The 27473-nt window shown below is 52.4% G+C and overlaps 1 protein-coding gene and 1 long non-coding RNA gene across 2 annotated transcripts; one reads left to right on the top strand and one right to left on the bottom strand.

Moving 5' to 3' along the window:
- Positions 1–1001: 1001 nt before the first annotated feature.
- Positions 1002–21559, bottom strand: SMG9 (SMG9, nonsense mediated mRNA decay factor). Its single transcript, XM_027515582.1, has 14 exons — positions 21257–21559; positions 17848–18003; positions 15223–15297; positions 14864–15128; positions 14670–14767; positions 12822–12934; positions 9597–9708; positions 7455–7550; positions 6984–7069; positions 4336–4442; positions 3498–3605; positions 3170–3298; positions 2746–2890; positions 1002–1508 (listed from the first exon to the last, which is right to left on the bottom strand). The coding sequence occupies exons 2-14, from the start codon at positions 17995–17997 to the stop codon at positions 1430–1432; spliced, it is 1563 nt and encodes a 520-aa protein (XP_027371383.1). The 5' UTR covers positions 17998–18003; positions 21257–21559; the 3' UTR covers positions 1002–1429.
- A 160-nt stretch (positions 21560–21719) lies between these two features.
- Positions 21720–22838, top strand: LOC113876402. The gene is made up of 2 exons (XR_003506479.1): positions 21720–21850; positions 22488–22838. It is a non-coding gene; the product is annotated as an uncharacterized LOC113876402 (long non-coding RNA).
- Positions 22839–27473: the final 4635 nt, after the last annotated feature.

The raw sequence follows: 27473 nt of genomic DNA, 5'->3' as shown, positions 1-27473 counted from the left end.
AGGACTAGTTTGGGATTAGGGTGTGGTGACCAGACCAATTCGGAGACGTATTTTGGGAAACACTGAACTAGGATGGTGTGCTGTATTTAACTGAGTAGGGGAGGGCAGGTTCTATAATGAACTGAATGGTGTATTTAATTGAGGGTTAGGTTCTGGCTTTGAAGGGAGGGGCCATTTTTCAAAGAGTAGTTGAGGTACACAGGGGAAGCCATCATGTCTAACAGTTAATAATGTATGAGCGTTTGACAAGGGTAGCGCCTGTTTTGACTAAGGGGAAGGGCAGTTGGCCCTCTGTACTGGAGGGTTCCACGTGTGCGGATTCAACCACTCTTGAAAATAGTAAAAAAAAAAAAAAACAACAACAAAAACCCAGAAAGTTCAAAAAGCAAAACTTGACTTTAGCAAGGGCTGGCAACTATTTACATACAATTTACATTGTATTTACATTTATAGCATTGACAGTGGATTAGGTGCTTTAAGCAGTCTAGAAGACGACTTAGGTAGATGGGAGCACGTGTGTAGGTTATAAGAACATGCCGTGCTATCTAACCTAAGGGACTTGAGCCGCCACGATTTGGGGATCTGCAAGGGTCCTGGGACCAATCCCTCGTGGACACTGAGTGACTCTGTATGGTATTTAACTAGGGACCTGTCCTACTTTTTAACGTACTGAATTAGGCACTGCGCTTAGCTAGGCCGTATCACCAAAGGCTGGCACCATCTTTAAGAGAACAGATGAAACGCGAGGGCCTGCACGTTCTTCTCCATGACAGACAGGAGGCTTGACGGCACCTCACAAAACAGAAAGCCCCTCTCTACAGAGGCTTCCTCCTCAGCAGACTTGTCTTTATCTGCTGACAACTCTGATTTCAGTGGACGTGTCCCCACAGGAAGTTCAATGGGAGGCCACGGCTCCTCTGTCCCCAAGGGCTGGGACCAGAAATTTCGGGGCTTGTCAGGACAGCATGCTGGGGAGGAGGAAGAGAAGCACTGGAACAGACTTGTGTGACTGCGTTTATTCCAACCACCAGACACTCCGATGAAGAGCTCCCCAGATGCCTCACCTTCCAGGCAGGAGCCTGGAGTCAGGGCAGAGGGACCTGCTGCTCTGGTCCCTGCAGAGGGAGGCCGGCACGGAGCAGGGCTTCCTGGTGACCACACAGGCTCCTCCCACCGCCTGGCCCTGGGGGCTGAGGATGGACTGCCCGCCCAGCTGCCGGGCTGGATCTCAGTCGCCCCCTGAACAATGCTCCCTGGAGGGTAGGGGCCTGGCCCTGGACCCCTCGTGTCTCCAGACGAGGAAGTCGCGGTCCCTCGTCCATCAGGCCTGCTGCCCTTCTCCACCCTGTGGGGGGAGAACGAGGGAGCCCGTCACCACCCACCGGGGGCCCGGAAGGGGGTTTTCTGTGTGACATTCCTCCCCTCGGTCTCAGGCCAGCAAGCGGCTGTACTCTGCCAGGGCGGAGGACTTCTTCACCCCGTCCCAGATCCGGGCGGCATAGTGGAACCTGTGAGGGGAGGTCAAGAGTCAGCGCTGCCCTGGCTGCAGGCCCTGCACGACCGACCCCATCGCCTGGGATGCGGAGAATGTGAGGTGGCCCAAGCCCCTCACCTCCCCGGGGGAAGCGAGGCTGAAGTCCGCAAGCCCCCAGCTGTGAGCCCAAACTGCTTCCCACTCCCCTCAGTGCTGGCCTTCATGGGTATGGGTCTATCCCTTCAGCCCCCCGAGTCTTGTGATGATCAGAAATGTCTTGTGTTGTCATTTAGTCTCTAAGCTGTGTCTGACTCTTGTGACCCCATGGACTAGACTGGCAGGCTCCTCTGTCCATGGGATTTCCCAGCCAAGAATACTGGAGTGGGTTGCCATTTCCTTCTCCAGGGATCTTCCCGGCCCGGGGACTGAACCTGAGTCTCCGGCATTGGGAGGTGTGCTCTTTTCCACTGAGCCACCACGGAAGACCCTTAGGAATGTCCAGCAGCAGCATAACCCTACCACCTCCCCAGTTCTCTTCTCCCCGCTGGGTCCTGGTTCAGACCAACAAGAGGAGCAGACCTCCGATCCCCCAGGCCGTGCACCCGCCAAGTGGCATCCTGCTATGCCCACACTCCCTGCCCCTTCTGCCCACAGCCGACTGGACAGACCCAGGGAACCAAGCTAAAGCTACTTCTCAAGTTCTTGTTTCCCTTGGAAATGAGGCAGTCCTGGATCTGTGGCAGCCCTGCTGTGGGCTCTGGCCATAGAAAGTCACGTAGAGTCAGGGGTGGGAGGTGGTGCAGGGCTCTATGAGGGCAGATGAAGAAAGCCTGAGGGCAGAGGTGGGAAAGTGGAGGGGACCACGGGACCCGCGAGCCAGTGGGAGCTGGAGAACGCGGCGCCCATGGTTCCTGACAGCTTTCTGCTTTCCTCTCCGGTGCTACTATGCTTTCTGCACTCAGGGTCTTAGAATAAATCCTTTAACTTGACCAGGCTCACTGCTCCTACTCCTTGCAGTCAAGTGACACCTAATTACAGGTATGTGACCTCACTATACAACACTTCCTTTCTTTGAGCCTAGCCTTCCCCATTAGTAAAACGGGTAACGAGACCTACACACTACCAGCTCGTGAGGATTCAAAATCACACAGAAGAGCAGCAAGATGGCGGCGACCAATGTTCTGGGACAGGTGCTGAGGTGTGGAGAGATCCCCGAGACCCTCGACATGGGGCCCTCACACTGACCCCCTCCCTCTGCCAAGCACTCTTACCAGTTCTTCTCGGTGAGGATCGTGTGTGACAGCTGCGGCCGGGCCATGGACATCACCTGGCTCCGAAGCTTGCTCACCAAGGACTGGAAGCTGGGGTGGCCTCGGTACCCAGGGAGCAGGGAGAAGAGGGAGCTGGAACCAGGTCCTGGAAAGTTAGAGGTTAGGAGGGGAGGGGGGGAGCCTGCCAAGAGAGGGCCAGCCTCCCCGTCAACAGCGCCCTGGCCTCCCAGGAGCACCTCTGAATTCAGCTTCGGTGCAGGTCCTCCCATTCTTCCACGACTTGGAAACACACTCCCAAGAAAGGGTCTGAGCAACTCAGGGACAGGCCTGCATCTCTGCTCAGACCAGGAAGTCTCTCTCTCACACTCAAACCAGGGCAGCCCGTGTCTCCCCATGGCCCAGATCCCCTCGGGGGGAACCGTACCTGCGCGAGGTGGGGTTTCACTCTCTGTCTCGCTGTCCATGAAGGGCATCAGGAACAGGTTGACCTCAGAGTCCAGGAAGTCAGGCGGGAGCCCGGGGAAGACGTTGCACTGCAACATGGACAGAGTACCTGGTGGAGAGAACCCGTGAGAGGCTGCAGGCACCGCGGTGCAGAGCCAGGGAGTGGGGAGGGAGATCTGTGCTGGGTGGTCAAGTTGGGGTCAGGCGACCACGTCTGACCTCCCTCCCAAGTCTGGGAGAAGGGCCGTGGGACTGGACCAGGAGCCAGGCGGCCACGGGCCAGCTTGGGGGTGGCCAGGGACCCTCACCCTTGTACCGCAGGTGGGAGTGGGCCATGAGCTGGTCGATCATCAGGTGCATCTGACGTAGCTTGCGGGGACAGAAATCCTCCCGGCGAGCTTTATTCTGCAGGAAGACTTGGGGCGGGGGGCGCGCGGGTGTTGGGGGGGAGGCGCAGTCTGAGAGGCAGCTGGTGCTCTGCCACGCGGACTCCCCTCCTCACTCCAAAGACCTGCCCTGACCCAGAGTTCTGATCACGGCTAAGTATTCAGTACCAGGCCCCTGTGCTGATTGATGCTGGGGACCTGGAGAAATGAGTTAGATCTGGCTTCTGCACTCAAGAAGCCCCTAGTCTGATGGAAAAGATGAAGAGTAGATGGGCATGTGATCAGGACTGAGCCAGAAAGACCAGGGGCCAGGCCAGGCGGAAGAATAGGGAAGAGCCTGTCTGGGGCATCATAAATGAGCCATATCTTTACAGGAGAGCAGGGCAGGGACAGAGCAGGCCAAGGACATGCGTGCAGGGGCCCCAGGCAGTGTGGCCAGGGTGCACGGCGCCACTCAGGCCAACTTGACACTTGCTCCCTAAGCCCCAGGCCAGGGATCCAGATATGGGAAGACTAGGGTCCTGCCCCCAAGAGGTTCCCGTTCTGATCAAAGAGCCAAAGTCAGACTCGGGGGTCGAGCCCTTGATGCCTGAGGGGGCCTTCGGAGGAAGTGGCAGACAATCCTGGCCCCCCTCCTCACAGCTCTCGCAGGCGCTCTCCCGGCGCCCCCTTCCCCAGAGCGCTCCTGGTTTCTGCCCCAACTCTCCCCCCGTCCACCCCTCCAGCCCCCACCCCTCCAGCCCCCGGGGAAGCGGCTCACCCAGGTGGGGGTAGTACTCAGCGCCTTCCTCGGAGCCTGACGAGCTGCTGGACTCGTGGCTGGGAGATGGGGTGGAGGGTTTCACCATCTCTGCTGTCTGGAGGAACCTGCGGGTTTGGGGTAAGAGGTTGGCGCTCCAGCACCGGCCCTCTGTATCCCACTGTCTGGGGAAGGAGGGGGCTCCCTTTGCCGATCTGATTAAAGCGAGAGCCACACTGGGAAAAAACACCACACAGACACCACGTTCCTCACACAATTTCAGGGAATCCAGAAACAACCCTTAGACACCAATTCATGGACCCACATCAACGTGTTACGTATTTTTTAACAAATTCATGCCATCCAGAAGGACTTTATTTTTTGAGAGTTTTGGATTCACAGCAAAATTGAGTGGAAAGTACAGAGGTTTCCCATAGATTGCCTGCCCCCGCCGCGCCCCCAACTTAGCAACATTCTGATGACCCTCCACTGTCACCCAAAGCCCCTGATTTACATGTGGGTTCACTCCTACTGTTAGTCTGTTCTATGGGTTTTGACAAAAGAAAAAATCACGTGAGCACACCGCAGAGCGTCACACTGAGTAGCTGCCGGGCCCTAAGCTGTCTCTGCCCCGCCTCCGCCTCCCAATCCTGGCAGCCACTGGTATTCTCACTGGTCTCCATGGTTTGCCTTTTCCAGAATGTCACAGAGTTGGAATCGTACAGTATGAAGCCTTTTCAAACTGGCTTCTTTCACTTAATTATATGCATTTGAAGCTGCTGCATGTCTTTCGTGGCATGACAGCGCATCTCTTTTCAACACTGAATAATGTGGTTAGACAGCATCACTGACTCAATGGATATGAATTTGAGCAAACTCCAGGAGACAGTGAGGACAGAGGAGCCTGGTGTGGCGCAGTCCATGGGGTCGCAGAGAGTCAGACACAACTGAGCGACTGAACAACAACAACATGTGGATGTACGACAACTCACGGATCCATTTATCTACTGAACGACATCCTGGCTGCCCCAGTTTTGGCAACCATGAATAAAGCTGTGCAGGTTTTTGCATCAATATAAGTTCTCAGTTTATGCGATTTTAAAGTAAATTTTTCCAAACATATGTAAATAAAGGTAAATAAAATAAACCTGTTACCTGAGATAAGAGATAACGGGGTCTGATTAACTCTGGCTATTCTCCTCATACAGACACACGCACAAGTATGTTGCCCACAGTTTCCAGTGATTCACCCACTCTGGGAAGCCCACCTTGAAGACACTGACTTAAAACTGAGGCTCTGCATGGGCCAGGTCAGCCCACAAGGCACCCCCTACCCCACCAAGAATGGGAACTCCCCAGGGCAGCCTGTGTTATCTGTTCATCACACCTGTATCCCCAGGGCAAAGGACAGCGACTGGCCTAACAACGTCCAATACACTTGTCCCTGAACCAACAGACAATGGTGGGAGGAGGGGGCTGTTTCAGAATAAAGCCACTTAGATCCGGTCATGTCAGCCGGCTCTCCCAACAAGTTGTTTTTTTTACTGTTGGCCAGACCCTCAGCCTATCTCCATCCCCAGAGTTGCTAGCACACACATTAAGCTCCTACTTGTCAATATCTTGCTATGTACCAGGTACTGCGCTGAACGCTTAACATTCTTTAACTCACTTCAGGTACTGCACTGAACGCTTTACATTCTTTAACTCACTTCATCGCAGGACACCGTTTGCTTACAAGAAGCTGTGGAAAAAGCAGCCACCACCTAACAAGGACACAGATTCAAACCCAGGGCTGCCTGACTCTGGGGACATCTGCTGCCTTCAGCTTGGCTCCCCCTCCCTGTGAGCGCCCGTTCCTTCCATCTGTCTGCCTGGGCCTTGAGCCCAGGGCTGCTGGCCAACCCACAGCTACCTCCTGGGACCTACGGATGGGAGCCAGTCCTATCTGGGGGCATTTCTGGAACCTCCAGCTGCTTTAGGCAGCACTCCTGCCAGATCCTGGCTCCTTCCCCTCCCAGCCCAGCAGGGTACTTCGGGGACAGCACCCGTGCCTGGAGGAGATGGACCATGAGGCTTGAAGAATCAGACATGCCAGCTCCTCAGCACGCTGTTCATTCAACAAACTAGGGTTAAACGTCCACCTTGTGCCAGGCAGTGTGCGAGGCACTGGGATTAAGGAGGGAGAAAGACCATAAAGAAGGCTGTGTCATCGGTGCAAAGAAGTCCACAGCAGGGTCACAGGAGACTCAGTGGGTCAGGGGAGGCCTCGGGTTGACCTCAAGGACATGAGGGGGGCCTGGAACCCGGGGAGAATGTTTCTGGCTGCGGGATGAGGAGAGCAGAGGTTCAAAGTAGCAAGAACAGCAGCTATGGGGCCACTATACCCTTGATGGAAGGAGTGAGGGACGTGGTGGGAGAGGTCAATGGGGTGACCAGGACCACATTACACTGGACCTTGTAAACCACGCAGGGGAAGGGCTTCGGATTTTACCGGGAGTGACAGGCGCAGTCTACGTGCGTGCGCTGAGGGGGGATTCAGTGGCAGTGACCCTCTCTGGCTTAAATTTTCAGAGGGTCCCTTGGCTGCTGTATGGGAGTGGTGAGAGCTGGGCAGATCGCGGAGTCTGGGGGCCCGTCCTTCCCCTGGCTCACCCCCCCAAGTGCCTCACCTGTACAGACTGAGGTCCGTGAACCAGTCCTGGACGACTATCACCACGTGGCAGACCGTGAAGAGGAAGGCAGCGATCTGGAGTGACTGAGGGGGCAGGAAGGGACAACAGGGTTGAAGGTCCCCAGGTCCAGAATGGGGTCCCTGATCTCAGGACTCAGCTGAGGGGGCTGCAGGACAAAGGCCTCTGAGCCTATAAGCACCTACTGTGCGCCCAGACTGCAGTGGTACTTCCCTTCCAAGCTGTCCCTAGATCGGGCCAGACGGCAATGATCAGCCCCTAGTCATACAGGCAGATGTGGAGGCTTAAGGGCGGGGGTTACCTTCCCGAGGGGCAGAGCCAGACCCGACTCTTGATGCCATCTTCTCCCACCAGCTCTCGGGGTACCAGGGCTCTTTGCAAGTAGAAGTGGCAAACCCATACCCATGAGCTTTCTGCCCCGGGTCCCCAGGCCTGGCTCGGTCCCCTCACCTGCATCTCAACGTAGGTGTGGGGCAGGTTGTACTCTGGAGGCAGCTTGCGGTCATTGTTGATGAGATGGTCCAAGATGGAGGGACTCAGGATGGGCTGGGGTAGGAAGAAAGAGGACTGTCAGGGATCCCAGGGTACACAGTCACCCAAGTTCCACTTGGTGATGGCAAGTACACTGCCTCTCAGGACAAAGAAAGTTTGGAAACACAGGCAGCTTCCTTCTAATTAGTACACAGCTAATCAGCCAGAGGAAGTGAAAGAAAAAAGTCTCAAAGCAGTTTCACCTTCCCCAGCTCTTTTGCAAATCCTCACTGCTCTCAAGTGTCGCCTGCCCTAGAAGAACACTTCCAGGGCTAATAAATCTAACATCTACATGAATGAGTCATGTCCCTACAACACCCTTGTTTTGTTGTTTCAAATGCCTTCAAAATTTCACTAAGACAATTACTTAGGTCAAATAACCATGATTAATGTGAAGATTGGTGAGGATTTTAAAAACGGTATCAGTGGGTGTGCAAGAATCCGCGGTGAGCTCATCACCTCTTCTTAAAGGAACATTCCATTTAGAAAAACAAGAGCCTAAATTAGTGGCTGGGCTATCTATTTCTTATTGCACTTGGTGGAATCCTTTAAGAAAGAGGTTTTCCCAAGGGCTCACTTTCTATAACTGGATCCAGACACCACAGTGGTATTTGGATCTTAACTTCTGTTCTGCTCCACAGAGCTCCCAGCCCCGCCCACAGCCATGTCACTGTGTCTCTAGGTGCCGGGGGTCCTAGCACGCAGGCCTCATCCCACGTTTGTGCAAGGGTTCCCACTCTCCCGTCACCCATGTGTGCGGCGGCCAGAACTCTGCTGCACTAACGCTCCCTGAGGAGCTGCAGGCAGCGGGGGAGCGAGTGTCGTACACGAGAACCAGACCGAGGTCAGTCATGAGTGGTGCTGGGACGGCCACATGGGCACCAGCAGGCGCTCAGAGGCGGTGGCTCCTGGGAGGAGGCATTTCCCCCCAAGCAGTCTTCAGGGAGAAGGCAGTGGCCAGGGAACAGAGCAGGGGCAGAGAGTGTGTTCTGCTGGTGCCGGTCCTGACGGCCAACAGTACTGAGAACCCTCTTCCTGCCAGGCCCTGACAGGACTTCACTTGTGCTCACTCACTGACACCTCACAGAAGCCCCATGAGGGAGGTAACGTTGTCTATCCTGCTTCAGAAAACTAAGGAATGGAAATGTTAAGTAACTTGGTCAAGGTGGCGCAGCTCGGGAGCGAGCCCATGGTGAGCCTGAGGGAAGCTAGCCACACGGGCCCTGGATGCCAGGCTGAGGAACGGGGAACCCGGAGGAGCTGAGGAAAGCTGCCGGGCATCACAGGACAGGCCAGCTCCCATGACGCTTTCCCACGTGCCGGCTCCTGTGCCCAGCACGCTGCCTGGACTGGTCCACTGACTATGAAGCTGAAAACAACCGTCAACCCCATTCACAGATGAACAAACTGAGGTGTATGGGGGAGGTTAAAACTTAGTCACCCAGCTGGTAAGAATTAAAGGTCAGATCTGGCTTCAGACTGACTCCAGGGCCCCCACTTTTAACCAACAGGCTACAGCAGGGGTCCCCAACCCCTGGGGGAACCAGGCCACAGAGCCGGAGGTGAGCGGTAAGCAACCGAATGAAGCTTCACCTGTATTTACAGCCGCTCCCCATGTGCGCATTACTGCCTGAGCTCCACCTTCTGTCAGATCAGCAGCGGCATTAAACTCTCATAGGAGCGTGAATCCTATTGTGAACCTCCCATGTGAGGGTCTAGCTCGTGAGCTCCTTATGAGAAATCATCCCCAAACCATTCCACTGTCTGCCCAGCCTGTGGAAAAATTGTCTTCCACGAAACTGATCCCCAGTGCCAAAAAGGCTGGGGACCACTGATTCTTGAGGCGCCTCTGTACACAACGGACGGGAGGGGAGGGGGATAAAATCTGACAAGAGGAGACTAAGGGCCAAGAAGAGACACAACTTGCCCAAAGGCATGAGCATGTCCACGGCTTGGCTGGAGCCACGGGGAACACAAGCAAAGCTGTGGCCTGGACACTCGCAGGGAAGGAGCTTAACACGGCATGCGGCGGGGGAGGGTGGGGGGGGTGGGGGCCAGCACCTGTGTGTCCAGGAAAACAATCCGCTCTTGGGTAATAAAGAAGTCGATGCCACTGGTCTGGTTGCCCCCTCGCTCCTTCATTTCGGCGCTCTGGGCCCGGAAAACATACGCCCTGCGGAGGAGCAGGTAGGGTCATCAGGGGTCAGGTTCTCGGCCTCTGCCGCCTCCAGAGTGAGGCCATGAGTGAGCCTGTGGGACTTGATTCCCCACCCATCTGTGAAGCTTTCCATCCATGGCCCTGCTGTCTGGGGGCTACGTTTTATATCATGTGACTTCACCCCAACCCATAAGTGGACCTGCGAATTCTCAACAAAATTACTAGACTGAGGTGTTTCAGAGCAGAGATTCCCCCAGGCTGCCCGGATTCAAACCCTAGCTCTGCCTCTTCCTGGCTGTGTGGCTTTGAGCAAGTTCCTTAATCTTTCTTCTGTTTCCTCGTTTGTAAAATGGGGACAGTAGTGTCAACCTCTCAGGGTGACTGTGAGGTTAACATACGTAAAGCCCGTAGAAGAGTGGCTGACACACGGCGATATGAAATCGCTAGCTATTCACTACCAAGCGTACCCACCATACGCCAGGCACAGGACACGCAGACCTGAAAACTCTCCACCCCACGGTGAGAGGATGTGGGTGTCTCGGTGCCTCGTTCCTGCCCTGACTGGAATGCTTTCCCTGCTCCCCTCCTCCAAGTCTGCTTGTTCTCAAATGTCTCCTGGACCACCTGATTTAAAACAGTAACCTGGCTCCAATGCCGCCTCCCTATATCCCTTCCCCGTTCAGTTACCATCTAACGTGCTTGTTTACCATCTCCTTCATTAAAATGCAAGCTCCATAAGAGCAGGGATTTCTGCCAGTTTTTGTTTATTGCTGTAGCCCCAACGTGAAGAACAGGGCCTGGCCCATGGCAAGTGCCTCGTAAATACTGATTGAATTGAAGTGAAGCAGTGAGACCAGTTAGGAGATTCCTGGCCTCCTCCAGGGAAGGTGGCAGTGGCCTGGGCCAGGAGGTGGGTGTGGAGGAGGAAAGAAGCAGATGAATTCTCAAGGTTCTGACTCTGTAAGACCCCATGGACTGTAGCCCGCCAGCCTCCTCTGTCCATGGGATTCTCCAGGCAAGAATACTCGAGTGGGGTGCCATTTCCTTCTCCAGGGGATCTTCCCAACCGAGGGATCAAACCTGGGTCTCCTGCATTGCGGATTCTTTACCATCTGAGTCACCTGGGAAGCCTATTCTCAAGATAATTAGGAGTAAAACTTATGAGATCTGGACTTCTTTGGCGGTCCAGTGGTGAGACTCTGCACTTTCAATGCACAGGGCACAATCGTGGGTTGGGGAATGAAGATTCCACATGTGTGGTATGACCAAAAAAAAATCCCAAACAAAAAAATGTTAAGTATCTCCAAAAGATACACACACCCCAATATTCATTGCAGCACTGTTTACAAAAGCATAAGACACAGAAACCACCTAAATGCCCATCAACAGATGAATGGATAAAGAAGATGCTGCACATATATACAATGGAGTATTACTCAGCCATTAAGAAGAATGAAATAATGCCATTTGCAGCAACACGGACGGACCTAGAGAGTGTCACTGACTGAAGTAAGTCAGACAGAGAAGCAGAAACCCTGTATGACGTTCTTTAAATGTAGCATCTAAAAAGAAATGATACAAATGAACTTACAAAAAGAAAGGGACTCACAGACTTAGAACATGAACTAATGGGTGCTGGGGGGAAGGGATAGTTAGAGAGTTTGGGATTAGCATGTACACACTGCTATCCTTATAACAGCCAGCCAGCAAGGACCTACTGTATAGCACATGGAACTCTGCTCAACGTTATGCGGCAGCCTACACTGGATGGGAGTGGGGTCTGGGGAGAATGAATACATGTGTATGTATGGCTGAGCCTCTTTGCTGTTCACCTAAAACTAACAACATTGTTAACTGGCTGTACCCCAATACAAAATAAAAAATTTAAAAAAGCCTTATGAGACCTGATGACAAAAGTTGGTAGCAACGTCTACCACACCACAGGCTGAGCTGCCTCAGAAAGACATGTCAGGCTGATGGGAGTCTAGCTGAGGACTCTGAGCCAAGAGCTGGGGGTGGAAGCTGAGATGGAAAGAATGCCAGCCAAGAGAGCTGCAGCTGTGCCAGATCGGAGCTGACGTCGTGAGCAAGAAGAGCAGGATGGAGCCAGCCGGGAGGCAGAGCGCCCGCAGCTCTGGGTCTGGGGGTGTATGTTCTTGCCACAGGGAAACTTAACCCGTTCTGGGCTTCCCTCGGGCCCCTCTGAGATCTGCCAGGAACTGTGGAGCCTCTCCCTAGAAGAAAAGCCTGGCTGTAGATGTATATAAAACCCTAGATACACCACTGCGGGGTTCATGGACCCCTGAGGCCCATCCATGGAGTCCACAGCAAAATCACTGGTTTCATAAAAAAACAGACCCCTACTGTTTCAAAGGAATCCCCAATGGCTACTACTTCTGCTCACCACCCCCCATCTTGATTCTTCCTGAATTAAGACTGTCTATGTCCCCTACTCTTATTCCTTATAATCCCTGCCTGTCTCTCTTCCTTGCCCTGAGTTTGGAGCTCTAATTCTTAAACTCTGCCCTCCCCTACATCCTCTCCCACAACTCCATCCTCTGCCTTCACAATCATACCCCATCCTTCCTAACAAGGCAGGCAAGAGGCTAGTCTAGAAGCCACAGCCTTCTTCCAGGTCTCTCTCCTCACTGTGGCTTTCCAGGCCAAAACAGCCACATCCTGGGAGCGTTTGCTCTGTGCCAGGTTCATGCTCAAGTTTGCCTCCCCAATCTTGTCTCACCCTCCCAAAACTCACTTGACAGATGAGGAACTGAGGTACCAAGAGGTGAAGGGGCTTGCCCGAGGTCAACCAGCTGGCGCAGGGCTCAGACCAAGGTGGACCTAAATCCAGACTTAATGAAAGGGCCATCCCAGTTCCTGGCTGGCCCTGCACCATTTCCAGGAGTAAGGCAGGAAGGGAGGGAGGAACAGGACTGGTTTCCTTGGGGCTGCATAAGAGGAGAGTGTGGTCCAGCCCATCATCACCCTCTTCTGACAGAGACACTGAGGTTAAGGGAGAGGAAGTGATTCCCAAAGCCCTTGGTGATGCCACGTGCAACACCCCGACTGCTAAGGTGGGTGTCCACCTCCCCACGGCCTTCCACACCCCCACCCAATGCCCCCCTCACCTCTGGTCCTCCTCCGGAGTGTTGGCTGACAACAACGACATGACCATGGACTTGCCCGTCCCCTGGAGGCCCAGCACACCAACCACCAGGACATCGGTCTGATCCAACAGGTACTGTGGGGAGATGCCGGAATGCAACCTTCATAAATCTGCCCATTGCTAATGCGGGAGACGGGGGCCCTACAGACTTCCGTGGCTGCCCCCCTGCCTTGTCAGATATAGAAGTGTTTATGGCCCCAAATCCCCTCACATGGGCACAGAGACTGTGGGTGTGTGTGGTGGTGGAGGCACACATGGAATGTTCCTGCTACAAAGAACAGCACTTGTGAGAGCTCCAAAGTGGACGAGAGCCTGTCTGGTTGAGAGGCTAACAGGAAGTCCATGTGGCTGGAACACAGTGGACAAGGGGCACCTGACTTTGGCGATGAAAAGGGAGAGGCTCAGGAACAAAAAGACAGGTGGAAGAAAGTACCAGGTAGCTGTGGGCCACTGCAGTGGCCCCTGGGAGGCCCTGGGCTTCAGGGAAGTTGGGGAAACTGGGAAAGCGTGAGAAAGGGAGCAGCAAGCAGGAAGGGGAGCCAGGCCGGTCCTGGCTCTTGTCTGTGGGATTTAAGAGTCCTGTGGAGTCTGGAGACCTTCGCCTCTGGGCTGCCAGCGACGCTGACTTTCACCACCAGGGGGTGTGAGAGACACACTCCTCAAGGAAAACAGTCATGCCCTCCATGCGGCTATTGCACCTCAGAATCACCTGGAGAGCTCTTAAAAAAAAAAAAGAATCTAATCCTGGGCCGAACTCTGGACCCATCAAAGTAGAATATCAAGGGCTAGCGCTATTCAATATGGTAGACGCTGACCACATGTGACGACTTAACTTTAATTAAAATGAAACAAAACTACAAATTTAGTTCTTCAGTTATCCATATTTGGGGATTTGTGGGTAAGATAGCAGGGCCTGGACAGTGATCTTTTTTTTCCCCATGCCCCAGTTGATATCAACATGACAGTGGACCCAGCAAGGCAGCAGGGGCCAGGAAACAGATGGGCTGGCATGCTGTCCTACTCAGGCCAAGCTGGGAAGGAGGGGATCAGCTGGGAGAATTCGAGAAGAGAAGTGATGTGTCAGGTGTGGGGGAAGCACATCAGAAGAGGGGAAACAAAGACTGGGATGCTGGAAGTAGGTATGACAGCCAGGAGTGTGAGGTGAGAACCAGAGTGGGGGCTCCTGGGACGGAGCAGGGAGCCTCGGAGGGCTGACACTCAACCCAGTTTGCACCGGTCCAGCACGGGGTTCGACCATCCAGGAGGACTGGTGCAGGCCCTGGAGGCTGCCCTGCTGTGGGAGCGGGGAGATCCCAGGGACTCTGCGGTGCTAGTGGAGCCCTCTTGGCCAACCAGTATCCAAGTATTTCAGTAACTGAACCACCAGCACAGCTGAGCCATTGAGATTCTGCCCAGCTAGGTGAAAACTCTCTCATCCCTTCCCTCTCACCCCTGCATGGACGCGCTCAGTCGTGTCTGATTCTGTGACTCAATGGACTGGAGCCCGTCAGACTCCCCTTTCCCTGGAGTTTCCCAGGCAAGAATACTGGAGTGGGTGGCCATTTCCTTGTCCAGGGGATCTTCCCGACCCAGGGATGGAACCCGAGTCTTCTGTGTCTCCTGCATTGGCTAGCAGGTTCTTTACCAGCTGAGCCACCGGAGAATCCCTCTCACTGCTGCCACTGCCCAAAAGCCGTCTAGGCTGGTGTTGCCTGCCAAGAGGGTGAGAGTGGAGGGCACCGGGGAGGGGAGGGGAGGGGAGGGTGGAACGCAGAGAAGCTAGAGCAGGAGTCGCCCAGCCCCCTAGTACCTCAATGGCACTGTCGCACCAATTCATCTGGTCATCCACCAACTTGATGCTGTGCTTCATGCGCTCTGGGGGCAGCAGTTTGGCCTGGCCCACGACAGCTGTAGGCGAGAGAAAGCAGGAGGCAGAGGACTTGGTGAGGCTCTGTGCGAAGGGGTGTCGGCTCCCAACCAGATCCCACCCTGCCCCCAACTCACGGTCCATGGCTGCTGGGGCGGCAGTGCCCATGCCCCGGTTCTGGATCTGGTACACGGGCTGTGTGGGTCTCTGCCCCTCCTTCTCCCCCTTGGGTGGCACGGGGGCCGCCGGGGGTGGTGGGGCAGCGCCCTCGGGAGTTGAGGCGCTCGTGGTGGCCGCCGGCCCTTTCCCCTCCTCCCGGGGCTTCATGAGCACAATGGGCTTCTCCAGAGGGGCCGGGGCAGGCGGGGCGGCAGGGGCTGCTGGAGGCGGGGGCTGCTTTGACTGCGGGAGCGAGAAGGTGCTGGTCAGCGGAAGAGATCCTTGCCCTAACTGCTCCCAGCCTCCCCTTTCAAAGAAAAGGGTCTGCCCTGCTCACCCGCTCTGCTGGAGGCTTTGAGAGGATGATGGGGGTTTTCTGCATGACCGCCGTGCTGGTCTCTTCGCTGCCATCCTGTGGTGAGGGAGGGCAGTTACTCAGCAATGATGCCCTGGACACTCGGTAAGTGCCAAGTGCCACTCTAAATGCCTTCAGACATGAACCCCTCCGAACCTACCAAGATAGCGCTGTCAGAGACGTACCTTGAGCCCCACATTTTGAATGAAGTAACTGAGATCCAGAGAGGTTAACCGGCTTGCCCAAGGTCACACAGCCATTAAGTGGTGGAGCCAGATCCCAGTTCTGGATCTGGCTCCAGAACCACGCTGCCAGCTGCTCTGCTGGACAAGCCTGGGTGGGAGGAGCTGGGGCTCAGGAGAGGGAACCGCGTTCAACTTGGCCCTGGCTTTTGTTGGTCATGCAGACCTGGACCAGGAACCACCCTCACTTAGGCCTGTGTGCTCATCTGGCGAATGGGGACAGGAACTCCTTCCTCACAGGACCGTTAAGAGGCTGAAAGACAGGACTCCCCAGCTGTCCACGTGGCACCAGGCACGTGGCAGGAGCAAGCTACCTAGAGCTGCTATCTGACAGCCCTGTGGTCCCCCTCTCCTCCCCAGACCTGCGAGCTGATTCCCACGCCTTGCCCTCTTCAGGCCTCTTCTGACTCACCCCAAATCTGTCTAAGAAAGGGGAGAGACCTGGGTTAGAGTCCTGTTCCTTCTCGGGTGCCCTGAGTAACCTTGGGAGGGGCCTGACCCCTCACTGGATCTGTTTCTTCACCCACATATTGAGGACACATTTAAATCCTGCTCACTCACTGGCCTATGACGGACAAACCAAAGGATATCCAAGTGCTTTGGAAAGAAGAGGTGAGGGGGATGTCCCTGGGGGAAATGTGGTTAAGAATCTGCCTTCCAATGCAGGGAGCGCATGTTTGATCCCTGGTTGGCAACTAAGCCCAAATGCTGTAACTATGGATCCCTTGGGCTTTCAAGACTGCATGCCACCAGGAAAGATTCCATATGTTGCAACTAAGACCTGATGCGGCCAAGTAATTAAATAAATGAACTAAAAATGAATATTAAAATAAAAAAAAAGAAGAGGTGAGGGTGGGGAGATGATGATGGATTGGAGACAGAGTCAGAAGGCACCTTGTACAGCAACAGGTGCAGGGTGGGTGGGGGTGGGGAGTGTCCACGATGAGGCCTGATGGGCTGTCAGTGATCCTGAGAGGAAGAGAAATGGCAGGAAGACACTCGGGTCAGCGGGAGATGTGGAGGCTGTGAGGAGTCCACTGGCCAGTTAGCAGACTGTGGGGCTCAGCAGCGAAGTCAGAGTCACAGACCAGAGATCTGGGAGTTGCCTGTTCAGGGACTGAAGCTGAAAGTTCAGGAAGATGGTAACACTCCCCAGACGGATGTGTGTGGGAGGGGAGACTGTTGTTACCACTTACCCTGAGACCCAAGGGAAGGAGCAAGAGCCAAGCCCCCTGTGAAGAAATTTCCTTCATGTGTACCATTTTAGGGCTCAGAAACTGTCCCAACTGTTACCTTCTTCCACCTCCCCACAAACAGCCCTCAGAGGTGGGCAGGGTGCTGGAGAAAGAACCTGGGAGTGTGGTTCTGGCAGTGAGAGGAGCAGGGTGGGGCAGGGCCCAGGCTGAAGTTCCCAAGTCCTGAATCCCAGGACAGGACAGTCTCTAGACTGGGCGTGAGGGTGCTATGCCTTAGGCTCCCTTGGATTTGGGTTCGAGTTCTGGCTCCATAGGTTATTGACCTGTGACTTTGGGGGTGTCCCTTCCCCTCTAAGACTCATCTCCTCATTACTGAAAGTCAGGTCAAATGTAGGCTCCACTTCACAGGGCAGCTGCAGGAGTTCAAGAAGAACCAAAGGACGGAAAGCACTTTGCAGAGCGCCAGCACACTGCTCAGCAAACAGAAATGGCCACTACAATTACACAACTCTGGAAGACAGGAGCTCTGGCACCTCTCAGCTCCAACTCCAATGCCAATCCCACTGAGTTCAGTTCAGTCGCTCAGTCTTGTCCGACTCTTTGCGACTCCATGAATTGCAGCACGCCAGGCCTCCCTGTCCATCATCAACTCCCGGAGTTCACTCAGACTCACGTCCATCGAGTCAGTGATGCCATCCAGCCATCTCATCCTCTGTCGTCCCCTTCTCCTCCTGCCCCCAATCCCTCCCAGCATCAGATCCAAAGTGCTTCCCAAGGCCGAGCAGATCCCACATGGCCTGGCCCCAGTGTCCTCTGACCTCATCTTCTATCGCTCTCCCTTCTTCATCCACTGCAGTCACTGGTGCCCCCCAGGCTCCTCTTTGAACACACCAGATAAAGGCATCAGGGCCTTCACACTGGCTGTTTTTCTGTTTTGAAGGCTCTTTATTCAGACTGTCAGGGCTTGTCCTCTCACCTCAGGTCTCTGCTCATGAGTCAGCTCTTCAAAGAAGCCTCCTCTGACCACTTCATCTAAGACAGCCCCTTTATCGTTCTCTGAGGACCGTTCGTCTTGTCCACAGATACATCCCTGGCACAAGGCAGGCGCTTAACAAAACTTTGTGGAATGAGGAGACGCATGAACGCCGCCCTTGGACCCAGACACTCACCCGTCTCTCTCTTTCCCAGGGTGCGATGTAATCCCTCTCCCGACCTCCGGGCCCGGAGAGATTCTGGGGGCCGCCAGGGCCCGGCTCCTTCCAGCGCCGCCGCCTCTCTATCCCATAGAGCCCCGGTTGACTGTGCCCAGACTCAGACATGGTCACCTGCGGGGAGAATGAGGTTGATTCCAGGGTGAAGAGAGTCTCTCCTCACTCCATCTGGCTTACCCTGGAATACAAGAAAGCACATCCTTTCAAGAGAGCTCTGTGGCTGTGGCAGTGATTGCCAGTGGGCTCCCAGCATCCATGCTTCACTTCTTTCAAAGAAATAAAACCCGCAGTTCTGAGCCGGGTACATGGTTATCCAGGATACACTTCTCGGGCTGGTCTACAGTTAGGTGTGGCCATGTGACTAAATTCTTTCTGGTCAACAATATGGCAGTAGAAGTGTGTTTTGGCAGCGCTGGGAAACTCTTCTTCACAGATGCTGGCACATGCCGTTTGTCCCCTTCTCCTCCTGGCTGAAAGGACTGTGGGTCTGGAGGCTGGAGTTTAAGCAGCTATTTTGGCCTGTGAGGCAACTGAATGGAAAGAAGGCAGGACAGAACAAAACACGAGGTTCGGAGATTCCCTATTAACCTTAAACTGAACGTTAACCTTAAATTGGCTATCTCTGGATGCAGAGACAAATAATATCCCCTTCTCTTGAAGCCAAAACTATTCCCAACTACTAATCACTTTGCTCAGCATAAATAGTAACACATAGCAGGAGGGTCACATAAAGATGAGATATTGTTGTTGTTCAGTCGCTCAGTCGTGTCAGACTCTTCTGTTACTCCACGGACTGTAGCCCATCAGGTTCCTCCGTCCTTAGGATTTCCCAGGCAAGAATACTGGAGTGGATTGCCATTTCCTTCTCCAGGGGATCTTCCTGACCCGGGGATTGAACTCTTGTCTCCTGCATTGCAGGTGGATTCTTTATCACTGAGGCACCAGGGAAACCCCCCAAAATGGGACACACTCTTTCCCAAAGTGTAGCAAATCCTGTCCAAACATATTTGTAACGTGATTTCCAGTTTGACAACTACTCTTCTGATAAGCCAACAGCACATGTTTGGGGGGGGGGGCTCCAATACTCAAGGACCCATTTTCATCTGGTGTCCCTCTGCTTTCAGTGTGTTTACCTTCCATTTCTGATGGTCTGCCACCCCTCAAACTCCAAGCTCTCACCAGGGTTTAATCTAAGACATTATAAAATATATAGTCACCTCCATGACCCACTCTCTAGCCCTGGTGGCTCAGATGGTAAAGCGTCTGCCTGCAATGCAGGAGACCTGGGCTCAATCCCTGGGTTGCAAGATCCCCCGGAGAAGGAGATGGCAACCCACTCCAGTACTCTTGCCTGGAAAATCCCACAGACAGGGGAGCCTGGTAGGCTACAGTCCATGGGGTTGCAAAGAGTCAGACAGGACTGAGTGACTTCACTTTCTTTCTTTCTTTTATAGGTCCCTAGGGAGTTTATCCCGGAGAAGGCAATGGCACCCCACTCCAGTACTCTTGCCTGGAAAATCCCATGGACAGAGGGGCCTGGTGGGCTGCAGTCCATGGGGTCCCTAGGAGTCAGACACGACTGAGCGACTTCACTTTATTTTTTCACTTTCATGCACTGGAGAAGGAAATGGCAACCCACTCCAGTGTTCTTGCCTGGAGAATCCCAGGGACTGGGGAGCCTGGTGGGCTGCAATCCATGGGGTGGCACAGAGTCGGACACGACTGAAGCGACTTAGCAGTAGCAGTAGCAGGGAGTTTATCCAGCTGTTTACACCTCATTCCAGGGAAATCTCTGAGTAGCTCACAGGGCCACAGCTGGTCTGCCTTCTGTTTTGGGGAATAGTTTTATTGAAATACGGCCACATCCATCAATTTATAAACAGTCTATGGCTGGCTTCTTGAAACAATGGCAGAGCAGTCCAGACTGCCGAGTCTAAAATAACTACCCTCTGGACCTTTACAGAAAAAGTATGCTGACCTTTGCTTAGCTCTTAGGTGCCTTCAAATCATTCTATGAATCGCTCCACCTCCTACCCCATTACACAGTGACATTAACAGGTCTCTGTGTGAGACACTTTCGCTAGAACAGAAATAACTGTTTACTGGATGCAGGAGTAATTTTGCTAGCTAGTAATTTTGTCTAGCTCCTCTCCCACTGCTTTACACGACCTCTTCCCCAGCCACAAACTAGATGGAAGACTGCCTTCTGAGACAAAGGAGGGCAAGGCCAGTTTAAAGATGCTTATGGAAACTGATTCAGCACTTAAATGACTGTTTACAGTCATGGAGAGTCCCCTCAGAAACTGGGACTCTTGTGCAATTAAGGGTCTGTTTACACTTTATCCTGGAGACCTTCCCTGCACTTAAGTGTCTGTTTTCTTGTCTCAATGGGGATTCTGCCTGAGCAGGATCCTCTTCCTATGCATGTTATTCTGGGAACTCACACAGAATTTGAGTCAATTCTACAGCCCTGAAGGGGAGTTCCCCAGAGTTTAAGAGTTCACCTACAAGCATTCTGGGGACTCGAAACATTGTCTCTAGGCTCCTCTGGGGATTCGACCCCCAAAAAAGTATAAAGCCAGTCTATTTGTGTTTATTTACAGGACTCTTAAGGCGACCTCCCAGAAATTAAGAGCCTAATTAAATTAAGGCTCTTTGAGGAACTTCCTCAGTACTCAGGCATCTCTTAACAAGCCCCTTTTGGGGGATCTCCCAGAATCAAAGTGTCTATCTCCAAGTTGTCTGGAGAGTCTCCCAATTCCTAACCCTGTATTTATGGTATAATGAAGCAACACCCCCCAGTACTTGAATCTATTCACACTTTTTCTAAAACACTCTCTAACAATTACATATATATGTACAGTCTTTTATATGGGGTCTCCCCTGGAACTAGAGTCTAGAATGTTTTACTCAGGGGACGTCCTTATAATTATGAATCTGTTTAGAAGCCTCCCACGGGAGAACCCCAGAACTTAAATTTCTATTTATGCAGTATCTGTTGTCATTTGGAAGACGAAAGTCAAGGATCCGTTTGGAGGCCCTCTACGAGTGTCCCCAGGACTTAAATTTCTCTTTGCACGTTATTAAAGGGATTTCGCAGTACTTTGCCGCTAGTTTACAGGCCCTCACTATTAATCGTCCCCCAGAACTGAAATTGCTATACACATATCATCTGTCTCCTCTCCACCGAACTCCCGCCAACCCAGCCAGCATTTAACGGGTTGCTTTAGCTGGGTACTCAGTGACACACAGCCGCCGGGAGTCCGGGCAGCCAGTTAGCGGTCGAGGAAGGGGCGGGCCCCGAAACACGCCCCGCGCCCCGCCCCGGTAGGGGCGCCCGCCTCGAGCGGACACGCGGGCCTCTTACCTAAGGCGGCTGCTGATTGGTTCCTGGGGCGCAGCGGGCTCTCCGAGATGGGGTAGGGTAGGGGTGAGCAGGGTCCACCGGAAGCCACCGGCCTGTAAATGGAGTCTGGGGGCCCAGGAGCGTCGCAGGAGAGAAGTAAGAGAACCGGTACCGGTCAACCCAGGACAGGTCGGGGCATCCCGGAAGCAGCACCGAAGGAAGGCCAGCCGGAGGGAGGAACAGCTGGATGAAATATCGCGAGACCAAACTGAAATCGGGTCTCGGGCTCGCGGGCTGGGCGCGCAAGAATCGAGCGTGAGCGCCAGACTGAGCATGCGTCGATGGAAGTAGCCTCAACGGGCTCGCCGATTTTGCTTTGGTGCGCGTGCGCGTCGCAGGAAGCATGCGTAGGCTTGCAGAGACGGGTGGGGTGGGGGTGGCGCCGAAGAATTTAGGTTCGAGTTCTTCCTCAGTAGTGTCGGCGAGACGCTGTGGGGTGAGACAGCAAGGGAGAATTTAAGTGTCCTGGGCTGACTGAGTGTTGAGAACACAGGGATGAGTCAGACCTGGCGCATACGCTGGAAGGGATCCCGGCCTGTGGAAAGAGACTGTTGGGTAATCAAATCACTTAGGAAAGGGCGCGGGTCTTGAAGGTCGGGCAAGGACACTTCAGGCGAGGGAACCGGGGGAGAAAGGTCCAGCCAGACTGGCTTGGACTCCTGGAGTTCCACGGGTGAGAGACAGACTGGTGGGAAGAAGACCACGTATTAAACCCTTCGCGAGCCGCGGTGGAGGAGGGATAGTGCTAAAGGTCGAAAATTCAAACGCCTGCGTGCGCAGCCCACTGCGCGCCAAAAAGGAATGCTAGGCGGAGCGTTGTCTGCAGAGGGTGCGTGCGCAGTCAGTCCAAAGGGCTCCGCGACTTAGATGGAGCTGATGGTTACCCATGGGAACGCTAGATACTTCAAGAGAAAAGTGTATGTGTATTCATAGCTATGTAGATAAGTGGAGAATTTACCCTTTTTCATGTAAAAATTCTATTTGGACAGGGAATACATGTACTTTTTGACAAAATTCGAGCAGCCCATGGGGTACACGAGAAAAGTCTTTCTCCACGCTGGTTCCCATATTCCATTCCTAGTGCCCCGCTTCCCAGTGTCCTGGAGCTGCTGTTACACCAAAGCATTGGAGCTGAGAACTTGAGCCTGGCCAAGTTCTTGAACCCTTTCTGCCTTTTCGTCTGTTTCTACAGTGGAGGACTTCCCTGGCGGTCCAGTGGTTAAAACTCCATGCTTCCAGTGCAGGGGGCACGGGATGGATCCCTGCTTGGGAAACGAAGGTCCTGCATCCAGCTTTGCAAGGCCAAAGAAAGAAAAAGGGAGTGCTGGATCACCACTTCCCTGGTGGTCCAGTGGCTAATTCACTGCACACCCAATGCAAGGGGCTTGGATTCCATCCCTGGTCAGGGAACTAGATCCCACATGCCTCAGCTAAGAGTTCATGTGCACCAACTAAGGTTTCCAAATGCCCCAATAAAGAGCAAAGGTCCAGAGTGCCACAACTAAGACCCAGTACAGCCAAATAAAGGTGCAATGGAGATGGACTTGCCTGGTGGCACAGTGAATAAGAATCCACCTACCAACGCAGGAGACACAGTTTGATCCTTGGGTTGGGAAGATCCCATGGAGTAGGAAATGGCAACACACTCCAATAAGCTTACCTGGGGAAAATCCTATGGACCGAAGAGCCTGGCAGGCTACAGTGCATGGGATCCCAAAGAGTGAGACCCAACGGAGGGGCTGAGCACTCATGCAGAGGGGTACTGTGTTATGATTTTGTGGTTTACAAAGACAGTGATAGTGACTGAACTGCTCCCCTCCCCTCCAGGCCTCATCCCTGCTGCCATTTTCTCAGCACAGGTGGCAGGTGGAATTCTTGCTCCAGGCCGTTAACAGTCTGGGTGAAAACAACCATCACACAGACTGAGTTGAGAGTCCTGTTGTTTATGATTCTCCAGACGATTGTGGGTGTTTGGCAGAGATACACATGACAGGACACCTTTGTGTTATGTCTGTCGGTATCCCTTTTTAGCATCTTCATCTGTTAGGTTGCATCTGTTTTTATTACCTGAATTTCTCAACCCCAGGGGAGCCTCCATGCCAGTTTCACCTCTGGGAAACCCTTAGAGGTGGAAGTTTGAGTTAAGGGGAAAGGAGAGGCTTGGCATTGGGCCGTGGGCCCACTGTAACCACCTTCCCTCCTCATTTAACACATGCAGAATACGAGTCTGAGAAGAAGGGCCTTACTGAAGCCCCCATAGCCAGGAGGCATCAAGGCCTGGATTCAAACTCCAGCCTGTCTCATTCTAGGGCGAGCCCATATTTTTTTCTCAGGCAATGGGCAGCCTGCCTAGCGGTGAGTCACAATTGAGCACCCAGAGAGCTGCCTTTGGTATTAGTAGGATGGTATGCAGTTGTGTGGATGTGCAGGATTTAACCATTGCCCTAGTGATAAACACTCAGGTTCTTTCTGAACTTTTGCTGTTACAAACATTCATCACAATGAATATTGTTGTACATCAGATTGCATGTAGGTGATAGTATTATCAATAGAGTACCTCATTTGAAGTAGAATTGCTGGGTCAAAGAGTACATGAACTGGGAATTTTAAGAGCCCTTTGCCAAATGATCTGTTCATTTCTCAAGGCACTTCTCTGTTGGTTTCATTCATTTGTTTATATCTAGTGAATGAATTCTAGAACTCGAGTCATCTGCCAGACGTGGTATAAGTTGGAGATCCTGTAGTGCAGGGGTCCCCAACCTCTGGGATCTAATGCCTGATGATCTGAGCTGGAGCTCATGTAATAATGGAAATCCAGTGCACAATACATGTAACACGCTTGAATCATTCCCAAACCACCCCATGCCATCTGTGGAAAAATTGTCTTCCACAAAACTGGTCTCTGGTGCCAAAAAGGTTGGGGACCGCTGCTTTAGTGATAGGACAGAGCACCTGCCCTCCTGGAATAGATCTTCTCATGGGGTGGATGATGTCAGGTAAAAGATGCTTGGAAGGAAGAATCAGGATAAGGGAATTGAGAGTGACAGAGGTCACAGAAAGTGACAGGTCGTCGGGGAAGGCTCCTCTGAGAAGGTGACATTTGAACAGAGGCCTGAAAGATGGTAAGGGGATGAACCATAGGCAGATGCTGAAAAACAGATTGAAGATCCCAAAGTGATAACGGACCAGGGTGTTCAAGGATTATCAAGTTGAAGGATTATCAGCCAGAGTGGCTGAAGCATAGTGAAATAGGGATAGGATTATTTAGGGATACAGCTATAGAGAGGGCCAAGTTACATGAGGCCTTGTAAGCCATGGTAAAGGGTTTTGAATTTACTTCTGAGTGAAACAGGAAGCCTTTGGAGCAAGGACCAGCGTGTTGTGATGTACGTTTTCTTAAGACTTTTACATTTCTGAACTATGAGACTGTTATGAACATGCAAAAAAGTTAAAGCAGTGCTGGTTGCCATGAGGAGAGTGGGCTGCAGCTGGGCAGCAGTGGAAGCAGGAGATGAGGAAGCCACTGTCCTTTCCCTGGGCGAGAGAGGATGATGACTCAGGAGGAGGGTTGTGAGAGGAAGCATGAATCAGGGATGACTTAAAAGTCATCCTGGAGGTTTGGGCCTGACCCACTGGGTGAAGAGTGATGCTTTTTGAAGATGGGAACGAGCGGACTTGGTGGGACCAAGCTTTGAGGTGCACGTTGGTCCAAGTAAGTGGTCACAATAGAGAGAAGCCAGCATTTGTAGATTCAGAATTTTTTTACTGACTTTTCATTGTGGAGTTTTAAAAACACACACAAAAGTTTTTCTGGTATGAAGAACTCGAAACCCACCACCCAGTATGGCCAGTCAGCCCATTTTACTTAACTTTTTTCTTCTGTTTTCTTCTTTCTAATTTTATAAGTACACTTTCTCCTAGAGTTTCTGTTTTATTTTTTAAGCTTTTAAGCAGACTTTCAGATGTCCTGTCATTTTATCAATAACGATACAAGTATGCTAAATTTTGAGCTGTTCATATATAGATGGCATTTAAAGCCTGGGGATTTGTTGAAACCATCCAGACTGAGGGAGTAGATTGAGCAGAGACTGGGCCCTGGGCCTCCCACATTTAGGAATCAGAGAAAGGACCACTGTCCTAGAGAAGGAGCAGGAACATCAGGAGAGGTGATAACCTAGAGCCAAGGGAAAGAAGAGTTCCTAAAAGTTGGTGATCAACTGGGGAGCAGAGATAACAGAGCAGTAGCTGGAGGTAGATGTGGGTCCACCATGAAGAAAACATGACTGTCTTATCTCCCAGTCTTGTTGCAGGATAATTGTCTGGAAGAGGATCAAGTGAGGGTCCTTGGCTTCACACAGAAAAGAATTCAAGAGTGAGCCATAGTGTAAAGTGAAAGTCAGTTTATTTAGAGAGAGACACATTCCGTAGTCAGAAAGGAGACCATCTCAGAAAGCAAGAGTGGCCAGTGGGTGTGGGGATGGTTAGTTTTTATAGGCTGGATAATTTCATAAGCTAACAAGTGGGAGTATTATTCCAACTATTTTGGGGTAGCAGCGAGAATTTCCAGGAATTGGGCCACCACCCACTTTTTGGCCTTCTGTGGTCAGCTTCAGAACTGTCATGGCGTGTGTGGTGTGTCACTTAGCATATGCTGATATATTACAATGAGCGTATAATGAGGCTCAGGGTCTAGGGAAGTTGTATCTTCTGTCATCTTGGGCCTAGTAGGCCTAGTTTGAATTGTATCATCAAGATCTGCATCACTCTTTTAAAGGTTGGGTCCTGTCCCCTTCCCTCCTGTCTTGGTCTCACTCTGTTGTGGAAACTTCTCAATACCGTAATAGAGAATCTATAAGGAAAAGTTTATAGGCACTTATTTTTCTTTATCTTTTTTTGTCTCAGTGTAACTTAATGTGGCCAAGTGCAGAAAAGGGTCATTAAATGTTTACAAATATATATATGTACTCATGTAACCACTAACCAGGTCAAGATAGAGAACATTTCTGAAACCCCAGAGATTTCTGATGGGCTGTTTCCCTGTCAGCTCCCCTGCTCCAGAAACAGCCTCTGATCTGATTCCAGTCATTACAGATGAGTTGCGGCTGCTCTTGAACTTGATAGAGATCTGACAGCAGGTCTTCTGGGTTGTCTGCCTTCTTTAGCTCTTTGGTCTGTGAGAGTCTTCCCTGCTGTTGAGTGTATCAGGAGCTTGTTTTGTAAGAACTTGGAAAGGATTTCTACATGAAGGTTGTTTTACAATGTAGAAAATAAAGACTCAAGTTGAATTCCAGCTGCTTTGCAGTGTGGTGAGTACATGGTGGGCTTTAAGGATAGTGGAGGATGGAAAGTGCTTAAAGTTCCGGGGGGCCAGTTTTAAGATGGGAGGAAAGACAGCATGTTTGTGTGCTGCTGGGAGGGACAGTGAAACCATGCCACTCAAACTGGAACTTGAACCCACGGGCCAGGACTCACACCCGGCCAAACCCAGACTGGGACTCAAACCCACGGTCCTTTAATTGAGATCCCACACCTGGCCTCAGCACTTAATGAAGCTCAGGTTCTAGATGTCCCCTTGCAGGAAGAATTCAGTGAAAGACAAAGTGACGGGTAAGAAATAGATTTATCTAGAGAGAAACACACCCCACAGACAGAACGTGGGCCGTCTCAGAAGGTGACAGGCCCTGGAAATTTTGGAGTTGTGAGTTTTTTATGGACTGGGGCTAATGAGTGGGAGGATTAGTCCAGCTATTTCTAGGAAGGGGCAGGGATTGCCAGGAATTGCACCACAGCCCACTTTTTGACCTTTTATCATTGGCCCTGAAACTGTCATGGAGCTGGTGGGTGTGTCGTTTAGCTCATGTATTACAGTGAGTGAATAATGAGACTCAGGTCTACTGGAAGTCGAGTCTCCAGCCATCTTGGCTCTAGTTGGTTCTAGTTTGTCATGTCCTATGGCAGTGTCTTTCTTTTAAAGGTTGCCCCCTGCCCCTTCCCTTCTATTTCAATAGCAGGGAAAATGGATGAGGGAAGAAACTTAGGACTCTGGCCCTTGAGGAAGTGAGAAAGGGCGCAGCCAGGGTACACCCTTGGCTGGACTAGAAGAAGGGCCAGTTCATTCTGGTAGAAGAAAGAAAAGACATTGCTTCCAAGTTGCAAAAGCACTCTCCTGGTTTTTACA

The sequence above is a fragment of the Bos indicus x Bos taurus genome, chromosome 18 (assembly GCF_003369695.1).
Source record: "Bos indicus x Bos taurus breed Angus x Brahman F1 hybrid chromosome 18, Bos_hybrid_MaternalHap_v2.0, whole genome shotgun sequence".
In the NCBI taxonomy this organism is placed as follows: domain Eukaryota; kingdom Metazoa; phylum Chordata; class Mammalia; order Artiodactyla; family Bovidae; genus Bos; species Bos indicus x Bos taurus.
The sequence above is the reverse complement of the archived record's forward strand: the minus strand, read 5'-3'. Positions and strand labels throughout refer to the sequence as shown.